This window comes from Zalophus californianus, chromosome 13 (assembly GCF_009762305.2).
Source record: "Zalophus californianus isolate mZalCal1 chromosome 13, mZalCal1.pri.v2, whole genome shotgun sequence".
In the NCBI taxonomy this organism is placed as follows: domain Eukaryota; kingdom Metazoa; phylum Chordata; class Mammalia; order Carnivora; family Otariidae; genus Zalophus; species Zalophus californianus.
The window spans coordinates 28271296-28286433 of record NC_045607.1 but is presented as its reverse complement, the minus strand read 5'-3'; the positions used below and the strand labels follow the sequence as shown (position 1 = coordinate 28286433).

General features: G+C 35.9%; 1 protein-coding gene across 1 annotated transcript in view; it reads left to right on the top strand.

Annotated features, from left to right (window-relative positions):
• The window catches only part of SMC2 (structural maintenance of chromosomes 2), a 72091-nt gene extending 59338 nt beyond the window's left edge, over positions 1 to 12753 (top strand). The window contains exons 23-25 of the mRNA XM_027616772.2: positions 3041 to 3201; positions 6766 to 6913; positions 7989 to 12753. Coding sequence (XP_027472573.1) covers positions 3041 to 3201; positions 6766 to 6913; positions 7989 to 8147 — 468 coding nt within the window. The 3' untranslated portion in view covers positions 8148 to 12753. The remainder of the gene's footprint in view (positions 1 to 3040; positions 3202 to 6765; positions 6914 to 7988) is intronic.
• Positions 12754 to 15138: the final 2385 nt, after the last annotated feature.

The following is a 15138-nucleotide window of genomic DNA, read 5'->3' as shown; positions in this document are numbered from 1 at the left end:
ATTATCATTTATTCTATATGAGGAAAGGATGAAGAATGGTCAGTAGGTTTATACACTAAGATGAATTTAAAATGGATGATTTGCACACACTCATGCTTTAAAACCTTCTAGACTTGACTGCTACCAATTTGCAAAGGTAAATTTGTGTCCCTCCATCATACTCTCACAGTCTACTTCTCTGGTTCCTAAGTTATATTAAATTTCTAACTTTCTAGATTTCTTTATTTTCATTCTTAACCTTGTTTCCACATCTGTGTTACTTTCAAAGGAGATACCATTTGTCTGAAACCTTAGATTCTGTCCAATTTCTGCCATACCCCACCGCTGGGAAGCTGGAAGCAGTCTCAGTTTTGCACTGGGGAAGCTGTGATTGTTGGAAAGCACCTCCCGAGGACCCCTTTGGTTCTAACTTCCTTGGTTTCTCTGGCCCAGGCTCACAGAGGTCAAATATTCCTTCTCTCAGAACATTACTCTAACAAGATTGGCATATTCCTTACCACTTACAAGTTATTAATTGCATTTCAGAATTCATAATTATGCATTCTGTAGGTTTTTAGCAAAGCATTTTGTACGTTAAATTAATAATTCCATAACTGATAGTTAGCCATCCATATTTTATAGATGAAGAAATCAAAGCCTAGAAAGTTGAAATAGCCTAAGATCATATAGCCAGAGGTGGAAAAACTGGAATTCTTTTTCTAAATTAGAACCAAAGTTAAAATTGCCTTTAGTTGCTAACTGCTGTCGTCCTTGTTGCCCTTAAAAAAATGGGCAGTAAGCAAGGAATGGGCAGTAAGCAAGGAAGTTTAGCAAACTTTAGCAAACTGCTGTCATTCAGCAAAATCCGAAGTGCCTTTTTTGTTTTATCTTATGACAACTTTGGCAGATTTCAAGATTCTTTACTATTATTTGTACTTCCCTGACTGCATGTATTTGTCTCCTGTAGGATAATTCCTTAGCCTCTTATGTGGAAGTTTTCCTGTATCTGTCCTAGCAAAAGACTCTCAGCCCAAAGATTCCAAACATAGTTACTGTGCTGTTTGGTACTTCAACAGTCCCAAGCCTCTGGGATTTAATTGGGCACCTTGCTTCTTTTTTGGTTTTTAATTCTGTAATTATTCATAATTCTGAAAACTTCATTTTCAGTAATGGCAGCATAATTATCCCTTTCAGTCACCTTGTTTTTACTACTCTGTAACTTATTTTCAGTGTTCCATCTCTCTGTGGTGTTTGTTTTAAAATACATGCAATACATTTTAAAATACATGTTGGTCCCATTATTCTTGTATAAATGTGGACTTAACACTGGATCTGAGAGGTTTTGTCTCTTGTTTTCCCCATGGTTCCTGGACTTAGTGCAAGCACAGATTTATCCTTTAAATTGATGTTCCCCCAATTTCCAAGGTTCTCTCAAAGCAGGTAAATTTATTGAATACTTATTGTATGTCAGGTACCATTCTCATATTAATTTTCTCATTTAATCCTCACAATAACCTATTGAGGTAGTTGTGTTATTATCAGCATTATATATTTCCTTCTGGCTTCCAGCACACTTCATTCAGAAAGCCAGAGTATTTTTGGCATTGGCTATGTTTATTTTTGTTTCCTTCTTAACGTATTGGATTTTCAGAATTTGATTGCATTTCACCTTTATGTCTGTCCATGAATGTAGTGCATTTTCTATCTTGAATAGGGCTATGTTCTTCTCTGCCCATTAACTGATAAGTTTCTCTTTTACCCTTTGGAGGAATTTCCCCATGGTATCCATGGTCATGTTAAGGGTTTAGTAGTAGTCTACTGTTTTAATCCTCTGTTCAGTGCTTTTCTCTTGCCTGGCCAAAAAATTTAAGAAAAGAAAAAGAACCAAAGGTGTTTATAAACGCTGCTATCTTTATCATTCCCAAAAAAGACAGTGGTCCTCTCCATTGTGATGAACCTCACCTAGCCCTAGAAATCTATCCCAGATAAAACTAAAACCTATTAACTCTGTGTAGAATATTACTCAGCATGTAATGCAATTGCTCTTAAAACTGTATTCCTTAATACATCTGTATTCAGTAGCACTGATTGATTGTACCTGGATCTCCTTAGTACCAATATTCATGCACTTGAATTTGGGGATTTCTCTGGAGAACATGACTGTCAGATCCTCATGGGTTTGTGCCTGTGAATATACACACTCAAATTTGATGAACTCTAAGATTATTAGTTGTATATTTGAAGACAGATGACCAAATTCTCAAATCATTGATCAAGTGTGTATGCATAGAAATTACCCAATTACAATTCAAATATTGACCTAAATCTCTAGGTAATCTGTGGCTTAATGGGGATAAACCAAACAGCTTCTTTAGCCTTTTTCTGTTGGGGTCCAGTCCTGTTCCTGTCTTGTGACAACTTCTTTGTCTGAGAAGAAGCCTACAGAAAAGGACCATTCAACACCTTGAACAGATCTGGTGGTTTGATTTCATGCATCTTTTTTTCCTAGACTTCACCTTGATCTTAGGCTTTTTAAGGTTGGCTGATAACCACTGGCCTATCAAAACAGTCAAAAGAAAACAAGTTTTATGAGAGAACATTTTATGCCAAAAAAGAGTTTTTCTTTTCTGCCTCTCCCAACTGCAACTTCAGTTTCCTATGTTATACAGTTGTGTGTCTCTGAAGATGCCTATAATATAGCTTACAAAAGTATCAGAATTCCAGGGTAGAGTTAGAAGTATAGCCTTTAGTTCCCCTTGGAAGTTAGAGCAGAGCTCAGTAAATTTTTTGTGTAAAGGGGCAGGTAATAAATATTTCTGGCTTTGTGAGCCATATAGTCTCCGTTGCAATTACCAGACTACTGTTTTAGTGCTAACAGCCATAGACAATATTTAAATGAATGGGCATGGCCAGATTTGTCACATGGGCCATAATATGTCAGAACCTGAGTTAGTAACAGACAACAAAATGCATCTGCTAGATTGAATATATACATACCAACATTTGATTATTCTTGGAAAGCTTTCTATAATATTTTAATCTTTTTTTTTTTTAAATCCAGGTGAACAAGGACTTTGGGTCTATTTTTTCTACTCTTTTGCCTGGTGCTAATGCTATGCTTGCACCACCAGAGGGGCAAACTGTATTGGATGGTCTGGAGTTTAAGGTTGCTTTAGGAAATACTTGGAAAGAAAACCTAACCGAACTTAGTGGTGGTCAGAGGTAAGTAATCCCTTTGCAGTATTATAATTTCTCATTCCTCTTAGTGTATTATAATCCATCATGATCTCACAGCTAAGCAAAACAAAATTGAAAATTAGGTCATCTTTACATGTAGAATTTAAGGAGCTTAATATGTAAGACTGCAGATTTTTTTAAGAACATTTGATTAAAATAGTAGGCAACAGGGGTGCCTGGATGGCTTGGTTGAGCATCCAACATCTGATTTCAGCTCAGGTCATGATCTCAGGGTCATGGGATTGAGCCTCACATTGGGCTCCACGCTCAGTTGGGAGTCTGCTTGGGATTCTCTCCCTCTCCACCCGCTTGCATGTGCGTGCTCTCTCTCAAATAAATAAATAAACCTTTAAGATAGTAGGCAACAAAGGAGAAATAAGGATAAGCGATTAGAAAACTAGATAAAATATATGAAAAACAACTGTTTTCAGACTTTGGGAAATGAATAGGCCAAGAATATGATACCTGAGAGCAATGAAACAAAAGTGCTGAGCTCAGTGTTCACCCCAGCTTTCTCCATAGGACAATTTCTGGTTTGCAGGTACAGGGAGGGGAATCCATACGAAGGCTAGTAGTCTTATTAAATTAAAGAAACAGATTAGAACTTTGGGAGGCCCCTGCTTAGCATTCAGTCTGTACTGTTCCCGAAGTGAAAGCTACTCTACATACACAGCAGAGTTCGTCACACACCCTGAAGAGAGCAAGCTGATCCTCATGTAACTTGAGACTCTAACATAACACAGTGTCTGGCATCTGATAAAAAGCACCGGACAGAAATCAAGAAAATGTGACTTATAGCCTAGAGAAAAATTATTCGATGGAAACATCCAGAAATGACATGTGATAAAAATAGGAGACAAGGAAGTTATAGAATTATGTTAGTTATTTCCAAGAATTACAGGGGAAAAAGAACCTAGTAGAATTTCTGGAGATAAAAAAATATGCCTGAAAGGAAAAGTTCACCACATGACATTAATAGATTAGACAGTGTAAAAGAAACATGAATGACTTTGAAGGCACAGCAAATAGAAACTATTAAAGCTAAACTGAGAAACACAAAACTATAAAAACAGAGCTTCAGTGACCATCAAGCCGTCTAACATACGTGTATTTGGAGTTCCAAAAAGAAAGGAAGAGGCAAAACAGAAAAATACTTGAAATAAAAAATAAGATTTTCCCAATTTGATGAGTTCTATAAACCCACAATCTTCATTTCTGTGAACCCTCGCTAGGATAAACACATCCCCTACCCCCCCCCCCACATACATACAATAACACAGCAAAGTATGTTATATGAAATTGTGGTTTTTATATGCCAATGATTAGAAAAATATTAAAGCAGCCAAGGGACAAAGATAAAAATGGCTTCGGGCTTATTGTCAAAACTGTGCAAGCCAGAAGTCTGGAACAACATCTAGAAAGTGCTAAAAGAAAAACATGTCAACCAAGAATTCTATGTCTAATCGAACTATTCTTTAAATTGAAGTCAATATAAATATTTTTTTCAGAAAAGCAAAAGCTAGAGGAGTTTGATCCCAGCAGAACTGTACAAGTTAAAGGAAGTTTTCAGGTGAAAGGAAAAGGATTTACTAGAAGGAAACTTGGATCTACATAAAGGAATGAATTCAGATAATCAGCATACTAAGGAGAAACTTAAGAGGTCATGTGGCCTCCCTCCTTACCTGCTGCAGAGAACCAAATAATTAAAACCTACTAAGAGAAAATTGTGAATATTCACATTAAAGATGGTTATTAATTTTTTTTTCCCTTTCAGGATGTGCAATCCTAGTCCTTAAATTGTTCTCATGTGCCATATGATGCCATTCATGTTACTCTTACATATGTAGAAAATACTAAGACCTGTTAATTTTCCTTGTGAAATCCTTTGTCATTTTTATAACTAGAATAGTGGTCCCTTGATTTATTTCATTATAAGATTCCTAAATATTTTAACAGCATAAAATATATTCTGGTGACTGTTAAAATTGAATTCCAGAGTTCAGATCCCAATATCTAACTTATTTTGCCAAAGTCCTAGAAAATATTTTGAGGAAAACCTAAAATGTATGCTTATTTTCTTATTGGGACCTGAAAATTATTTCCATAATTAAGATACAAAATTATTTTTAGATATATACCATTATTTTAGATGTATATCCAGCACAGTAGTTTTAACTCTTGGTGAGATATTTTTTTTCTGAAAGATTAAGTTGGAAGAAAGCTCAGTGCTGTAAGCATTTGGCACAGAGAAGGCCAATGAAAAATAATTTTAGGTTGCTTGAATGACCTCAGCTCCCCTCTCTTGAGGTAGAGTCAGTCTCATTGTTTTTTGCACTGTTTCATACATTTCCCTTGCTAGATATTTTGGTTTCACCTTAAAAAAAAAAGGCTTTTTTAAATAAAATGTTTAAGAAAAAAATATAAGAATTATTATGATTCTGAACAAAACCAGCTACAGTTACAGGGGATGGTTAGCAAGAAGAGAACTGAAAAAGACCTATAGAATCTGAGATGCCCAACTACAAATTTTAAATAAGGTTTATTATTAGGGTTCTCTGGAGAAACAGAACCAGTAGGGTGTGTCTGTGTATGAAGAGGTGGTTTTATAATAAGGAATTGGCTCATCTTATTGTGGAAACTGAGAAGTCCCACGGTTTGTTGTCTGCAAGCTGGAAGTCCGGGAGGACCAGTGGTGTAATTCAGTCTGGGTGTGAAGGCCTGAGAACCAGGAACACTGAGGCAGAATATCCATGTCCCAGCTCAAGTAACGAGGCAGGAAAGAACAAATTCTTTCCTCTACCTTTCTTAATATTGAGTCCTTCAGCAGACTGTGTGATGTCCACCCACATTGGAGAGGACAAACTGCTTTACTGAGTCTTCCAATTCAAATGCAAATTTCACCCAGAAATACCCTCACACACAAACCCAGAAATAAAGTTCAGCCAAATATTTGAGTACTCCGTGATCCAAATAAGTTGACACACAAAATTAACCATCACATAATAATTGTGTGAACTAATGACACTGGGAAGTAATGGGCTATAATCTATACAACTTACTCTTAAATGGTGCCAATAAAAATGTGTGTGTGTGTCTGTACTCATAGATGCATGCATAGTAAAAGTTTGAAAGAGGGCCAAACCAGTTACAGTATCACGAAGCAGTAGCTCTTGTCTTAACCAGTAAGTGTATAGCCCTCACTCGCCTGCTACCTAGGCATCTAACAGCAATTGGGGAAGGAAAGAGAATACTTAACATGATCTTTCCTTAAGAATAAGTGCCAATTATCCTGATTCTTTGATTGGAAAGAATATAAACCTGTTCAAAATAAAACTCCATTGAAGAGAAAAAAGGAAAAGCCAAAATAAGAGACCATTTTAATACAGCAAAAATGTTGAAGTTTGAAACTTAACATTCTTTATTTCTATGGTGATCTTTCAGTTAAATCTGCACTATTCCATAATAAGAGGATAGCAGATTTGTTTTAGTGTTTTGGTGAAGAGTGGTAAAATCAAGTTTTGATAACTTCTCTTTTGGTCTTTTTTGCAGGTCGTTAGTAGCTTTGTCATTAATATTATCCATGCTCCTCTTCAAACCTGCTCCAATATATATCCTGGATGAGGTAGATGCAGCCTTGGACCTTTCTCACACCCAGAATATTGGACAGATGCTGCGTACTCATTTCACACATTCTCAGGTAAGAACCAGAAAAAACGTCTCCGGGATAGTTTTAGTTATTTGTTCTTCGGAAATTATTCTTTAGTAATGGCTAATATGAAGATATTTAGGATTGAGAAATATTAAAGCATTGTGTATCTCTTTAACTATATAGTGAATATTTACATATACTTACATTCAAATGGATGTAGAAGGAAAAAAGGTTTGGTTTCCTATTAAAGAAAGAGCCAGGCGTTACCACTGTTGGTTGTACCCTGAGGGAGAATCTCATGTTTTCCATAAGTTGGAATTATGGAAATCTTGTAAGTTTTCCATAATTTGGAATTAATTTATGGTTAACATTATTTTTTTTCTCTAGCTAGCTGCCAGAGAATACACAACCAAAGCAAGACTGTTTTAGGAAATCAGAAAATCATGTGGTACTTGATGGGGGCAGTCGTCATTTTTCCTGAGTAGGAAATAGAGAAAAGCCCCTTTATTTAAGAACAGTTTGTTTTTATTGAACTGTTGCTGCAGGAACTGGGGCTGCCACATATGGTTATATTGATAATGCAACATACAACTCCAGGGGGCTTCACTTATCGTAGTTATCACAGACTATATTATTATGGTAGTCTTTTTAGCAGGTAGCAGTGAAGTGGTACCCTTCCTTAATTATGTAAATGTTCCATTTGAGCTAGTGGTAGTGCTTGTAGGAACTAGTAGCATTCTTTGATACTCTTAAAATTTCAGAGAGAAAGCTATTTCATCAGGGCATTTAGAGCTAGCAGCAAAACAGTGATGCCAGCTAGCTGCAGAGGACAGCAACAAGCAGTCAAGCAGCAGGAATTAGTAAACCTGGGTAATGACGCACTCCAGGTAAAATTAAGAGACTCCTAAAACCAAATTTAGAAAGCTAGAATTCATCTAGGTGCCCAATATTAGAACTATTTGTTACTTGCATTTGAGGATGGTGCATTTGCTTTGAGCCAAGCTTTGAAAGAAATAACAAAATCAGCATATCTCCAGACAGTTCTTAACCCCAGAATAAAAACAGTAGTGCATTTCTTCAGATTACAAAAAGTATCTTTTATGTTTTCTCTTTTTCCCTTAAGTTCATTGTGGTGTCACTGAAGGAGGGTATGTTCAACAATGCAAATGTCCTTTTCAAAACCAAGTTTGTGGATGGTGTTTCTACAGTAGCCAGATTTACTCAGTGTCAAAATGGAAAGATTCCAAAAGAAACCACATCCAAGGCAAAAGGACCCAAATGACCACATCTGGAAGTTAAAAGTACAAATTTACTCCTTCACCTTGACCTGTTTTTTAAACAAAGAACTTTGGCTTTACTTATTTATGTAAAGATGTAATGTTTTGTTACTTAACCCATATCTTCTCTTCCTTTATGTAATCTCTTATAAATGAGTATAGATTCCTCTCTTCTTAATTAGTGTAACTGTGGTCCAATTACTGTGATTGTGATTTTATGCATGTCCTCAAATGCTTTTTTCTTACGCAGTTCTTTTATATATACATATAGATATAGATATAGATATAGATATTGGGGAGCCTGAGATATATGGTTGGTGGTAAATTCTAAAAAATCAAAGAAACAGATGAAATTAAATTATAGGATAAATATAGCTGATAGTCAGCTTTTAATTCGTTTAATTCCTAAGGTAATATTAGTGTGTTTTCTGTTGTTAAGAAAGTCATTTAGGTAAGGAAGACTTATAAAGCAAGTATCTGGACCAACAATGGGAACACAAAGGACACTGTTAGGCATGCAGGAGCTGTTTGTGGTTAGTTCTGTGAAGATACAATGCCAGAGCCCTGATGTAGACTCAGTGATGTTTGGATATCATGTTTCTATATGCTTAGTAATTGGTCTGTGCAATCTTAAGTTTTTCAAAAGTCTTCACCGGTTTTTAATAGAAGTCTGGGAGAAGGTCTGTTGCATGCTGCCCTCCACGTTTATCTGAAGTCTCCTGTTTTCAGAGATTTTTGTCAGGCTTTTCATAGTCCAATCAGTACAATCTATTGGTGAATGAGAATGTATTTATTTTTCCTTCATTCTGATACATTTATAAAAAGATCCATCTATTTTACCAAAAGAACTCAAAATTTGTTGATTTTTATATTTCTTAGTGTCTTCTGCTTTCCAGTTCAAAAGGTTGAATATCCTTTAAGAACTCAAAAGAAGCACTACCACCCACCATAAGATTACTGTATGTAGGTCCTATTATCTCTAGGTACATCGCCAGAGCAGTGTCTCCAAACTTTGAATCTTGAAAGCTCTCATATGATCTAATCCCATCTTGAGTGTGTTATTTTGGCCCCACATCCCTTCTTGATACTTGAGTCTTACTAGTTCCTTTATGTTATCCTTCCCCTATATATGCTTATAGTTCTTGACCTTGGCTTTAACATTTCTCATCCTTCCTTCTCATGTCAGATAACACATCGGAAAGGATTGAATCTGGAATTAGTTCTTGTCCATTGTGGGAGGAGAGGGAGACAAAGCCGTAAATGCTGAAGTACAGGAGGTCTAATACCACATATGAGACAGACAGGAGTTTATTTCCTCTCAAATGCATTGCATATTGTTTGCCAGTCAGTTCACACTTGCAGCAAGGTCACGTACCTGTTGACCACAACCCAGTCAGCACTGGCTATTAGTTTTATTACTTCTGATTTATTAGTTATAAAATGGTACTTCATTGCTGTTTTAAGTAGCACTTTCTCAACAACTTGTGAGGTTGAATATTTTGCCATATGAACCAATTTTCTTTACTGCAAATTTTCTATATGTTTGCTTCCCTAATTTTTGTCATATATAATCTTGCTCTTGGATGAAAATCCTCAAACATTAAATTTTTGTGAGTCATGTTGACTAGAAGAAGACATGAAGGGGAAATGAGGACATTTATTTCACAGATCTGCAATAATAGGAGTAACTGACATTTACTGAGCTCTTATATATCAGATGCTATTCTCATTTGCACATGTTTTCACATTTTGAGGTAAGTACTGTTGATCGGCATTATATAATTGAGGAAATTGAATTGAGCAGACAAGTTAAGAAACTTGTTCACGGTGACAGTACAGTTAGAGGCAGAGTCAAGATACCAGTCTTGGCAGGGGTCTCCAGAATCTATGATATATTACCCTTCTGATAGTTGGAACATTTGTGTTTATTGTACATAATAAATTTAAGACCCACCTCGATGAACAGTATGCAGAATGTGAGAAAATTATTTTAGGAAGAATGTCAAACATTTGAAAAGGATTTGTTTGGTTTGTTTGGGCATTTCATGTACACTAACAAAGGCAAAAGCAAAAACTTGAGAATCCTTTTTCTAATATGGTAAAGTAATCAAATAGGCCAGCCACTTCCACAATCATGTCATCTGCAAATCGGGGCAGGTTTTCTTCCTTTTCTTTCCTTTTCTTAACTGCCCTGGCTTGAAGTTCCAGCCCAGTGTTGTATAAGAGTAATAATGAGAGCTGGCATATTTGCCTTTTCCCCAGAATTCTGAGGAAAGCATTCAGTCTTTCACCACCTAAATGTTAGCTCTAGGTTTTTGGTTTATATTCTTTATCAAGGTAAAGAAGTTTCCTTCTATTCTTAGTTTGATCGGTTTTGTCATGGATGCGCTATTGAATTTTCATTGCCCTTTCTGCATTGATTGATATGATCATGTAACTTCTTTAACCTCTTAATATTATGAATTACATTACTTAATTTTTGAATATTAAACTTGCCTGGTATTTCTAAATTAAACCCCATTTGGCCATGGTCTATAATTCTTTTTATGTATAGGCATACTTTGTTTTATTATGATTCACTGATAACTGCATGTTTGTTTTTTTTATACAAATTGAAGGTTTGTGGCACCTGTGCAGCAAGCAAGTCTGTCAGTTTGGTAATTCCCATTATAATTTCAAATTTTTTATGGTGATCCATGATCAGTGATTACAACTCAAAGCTTAGATAGATGATGGTTAGCATTTTTTAGCAATAAGGTATTTTTTAATTAAGGTATATACATATGCTGTCACACACTTAATAGACTATTATAATTTTGATATGCACTGGGAAACCCAAAATTTTGCCTTGTGATACTTGCTTTGTTGTGGTTGTATGGAACAGAACCTGAAATAGCTCCAGGGTATGCCTTTATTACAGGATTCTGTTTGCTCATAGTTTGGTCGTGATTTTTGTGTATGTTCATGAAGATATTTCTTTGACCAGTATGTTTTCTTTTTCTTTTCTTTTTGTTTTTCCCTACTGGCTTTCTTTGGTTTTGGGGTAATGCTACCTTTATAAAATGAATTGGGAAATGTTCTTCCATTTTCTGTAGAATTATATAGAATTTTTCTTAATCCTTTAAATATTAGCATCCTCCTCTGAAACTGGGCCTAGAGATTGGGGGGTGGGATGGGGAGAATATAAAGTACAATTTCTTTAATAGTTATGGGGCTACTTAAATTTATTTTATAATGGGTGACTTGTGATAGTTTGTGTTTTTTGTGGAATTTTTTTCCTTCTAAATTGTCAAATTTATAATTTGTGTAGAGGTCAGGGTATTTCCTCATTATCGTTTTGATGTCTTCAAGCTCTGAAGTGGTATCACTTGTTTCATTCCTGGTATGGGTAATTTATGTTTTTTTCTCTTTGTCAATCTTGCTGAAGTTTGTCGATTTTATTGTCTTTTCAAAGAACCAGTTTATTGTTTCATTGACTTTCTTTATTGTCTTTCAGTTTTCAATTCTTTGATTTCTGCTCTTTCCTTTTTTTCTGCTTGCTTTGGGCTTACTTTGCTCTTCTCTAGCTTTATGGTAGAAGTTTAGATTATTGACTTGAGACCTTTCTTTCTAACAAGCTATACCATTTAGCTTCATCTCACAGAATTTGATATGTTGCATTGTCATCTTTAAGTTCAAAATATATTCTAATTTGCTTTGACATTTCTTCTGTTGGATTCTTTTGGAATGTATTTAATTTCCAGGTAGTATTTTCTTACAGATTTCTAGTTTTTTCTGTTATGGTCAGGAATCCTTTTTCTTTTCTTTTTTTTTTTTTTTTGGTTAAAAAAAATGATAGATTTAGAAAACCAAAAGAGGTGCAAATTCAATGGTCTAATACTCTATTTTCTAAATAAATAAGAACAAAGTAAATAGAAAGGTGGAAATAATAAAAGGTAGAAGTCAGCATATATAGGACTGAAGAACAGTGGAGAAAAAAATTAGTGAAACTGCTAACTGGTTCTCGAACAACAAAATCGTCTAATATCAAGATGGAAAGAAGAGTTACTACTATGGCTCTTACCTAAATTTAAAGGGTACCTAAAATAAAATTATTATGATTTTTATGCCAATAAATGAGGCAGTTTAGACAAATTGGAAAACTAAAACTCTGGAAAACTAAAACTCAACCAAAACTGACAAGAATAGACAAAACCAGAATAGTCTCACATCTTTTAATGCAATTCAAATGATTAAATATCCTCCCAAAAGGAACACTTTAGTCCCATGGGGTTTCACTTGTAAATTTTACCATTCAAGGAAGAAGTAACACCAGTCTTAACAGTCTTTCAGAGAACAGAGGGGGAGAGGAACACTTCCAACTTGTTTTATGAGGCCAGGGTTTTAATACTAAAACTTGACAAAGACATTACAAAACAATATTACAGGACGGTAGTCCTCATGAACATAGCAGAAATCCAGAAAATATTAGCAGACTGAATCTAACGACATCTATAAAAGATAAAAAAAAAAAAACATGAAAACGGTTTATTAAGATTTATTTATTTATTGGACAGAGAGAGACACAGAGAGGGAACAGAAGCAGTGGGAGAAGGAGAGGGAGAAGCAGGCTTCCCGCTGAGCAGGGAGCCTGATGCAGGGCTCGATCCCAGGACCCTGAGATCATGACCTGAGCTGAAGGCAGACGCTTAATGACTGAGCCACCCAGGCGCCCCCTGTTTTCATGTTTTTAACAGATGGTACTGACAGCTAGATATTTATAAAGACAAACCCTGCCCTTCACAACATACACAAAAAAATAACTAAAGAGTCATAGCCTAAAAGCAATAGTTTTAACACTTCTAGAAGGAACGAAATCTTTGTGACCTTAGATTAGGCAGATTTCCTAGAATGCAAAAAAAAAAAAAATTAAAAATATATCATCCAAAGGCTCTTAAGAAAATGAAAAGACAAAGCACAGAATAGACAAAATTATTTGCATGTACAGAGCTGACAGAATTGCATGCAGAATATATAAACTTGCAAGTCCCGTGTGAACATTTGCACGAAGGGTGGGAAAAACTGTCACCTGAACATAAAGCAAGGCAGGGCAGTGCACTGTATTAGCAATACTGACTACATTTTTTCACTGCTGTGCATTTGAGGGTTTCTTTTTTTTTTTTTCAAGATTTTATTTATTTATTTGAGAGAGAGCACAAGTGGGAAGAGGGTCAGAGGGAGAAGCAGACCCCCTGCTGAGCAGGGAGCCTGATGTGGGACTCGATCCCGGGACTCCAGGATCATGACCTGAGCCGAAAGCAGTCGCTTAACCAACTGAGCCACCCAGGCGCCCGCATTTGAGTGTTTCTTAAGGGCAGGCTCACTTAAGAGTATCTTTGATGAAGCCGTAAAAATTTTATCTCCTCCTCCTACATCTTTCAGAATCTGATAAAGTGGGAATTAGATAAAAAGCACTGTGTATACCAAAACATGGTTATTTTAATGCAGCAATGCAGTTATTTCAGTTGGAGTCTGAAGTAACTGTTTTCATGAATACCATTTTTATTTGAATAGATGACTAAGACAAACTATGGTTATTGAGTCTATGGTATTTGGTAGACATTTCTTAAAAATGAACAAAGTGAGCCTGTCATATTAACCTGACGTTTGTTGCAAATAGTAAAATTGTAGCTTTCAAATGAAAATTAGAATTTTGGCAAACTTGTATTTGTCATTGTGAGCTGGACATCTCAATAAAGACTTTTCTGATAATATTGGCGGTAATATCAACAAGCAGGATTTTTTTTTAAAGATTTTATTTATTTATTTGAGAGAGAGAGTGAGAGAGAGCACGAGAGGGAAGAGGGTCAGAGGGAGATGCAGACTCCCCGCTGAGCAGGGAGCCCGACACAGGACTCGATCCTGGGACTCCAGGATCATGACCCAAGCCAAAGGCAGTCGCTCAACCAACTGAGCCACCCAGGTGCCCAAGCAGGATTTTTTTTTTTAATATATTGTATTCTGAAATGTGTTAACATTTTGAAGATTTGTATAACTCAATAAATGGTATTTTCCCATGACAAATGTATGATGCTACAAAATCCTGCATGGGTAAAATAGCCCTTCATTATTGTACCCTGTAACATTAAAATTGTACTAATCTTGTACTCAAGACCAATTTCAATGTTACAGAGTACAATTTTATTGATAAGGTTTCAGATTCCAGGTGGCAACAGACTATTAAGAAGTGATCACTTGTTGCATTGTTGTTAGTGTCAAGAAAGAATATATTATCTAATACTCTTCCTTTTCCAGCTACATATTTATTCTCAACTCTAGGTATGAAACTTGAATAACTTGTCCAATGTTACACATCTAGAAAATGGGTGGGAGAGGGGAGCCAGGATTTAAACTTGGACTATCTATCTGAAGACTCCATCCATACTCTTAGCTATTAGAATATAACAAACCATGAGTTAGGTATACTCCTGTGTTTGTGCCTAGAGCTGAGATAACACTCCCATTCTACCTTGGATAGACAAGATTCTCTTGTTACTTGCCATGCATGGGTGGGAGCAAGGAGAGATACATGTAAATCCACTGTAGAAAACAAAGATTGCAATTAAAGCTCGTGCCACTGGTCATTTTATACCAATCTAGTGAGATAATGTGGCTACTATTCCTTAATTGTATGACAGAATGGTAGGCATAAGCTGCCCCATTTCTTGCCACCAGTTAAGGACCAGAGTTTTCTTTCATATTACCAAAGACAACTTATGTGGTTTGTAGGATGGGCTCTGTTATTTGATGGTCCTAAGTATCTTCTAAAGTTTACCTCAAGGCTCATTGCTCCTTTCTGCATATTGTTCCTTGTGTACATTACTACCCTGTTTAACAGTTTGGCATTCTACACCTCTAAGCACCCACTTTATGGAGTTCCAGCCTATCCTAACCTAACTGCCTTTATGAACCCCACATGCCACCCAAGCTGCAACAGTTGCCACTCCTGGACACAGC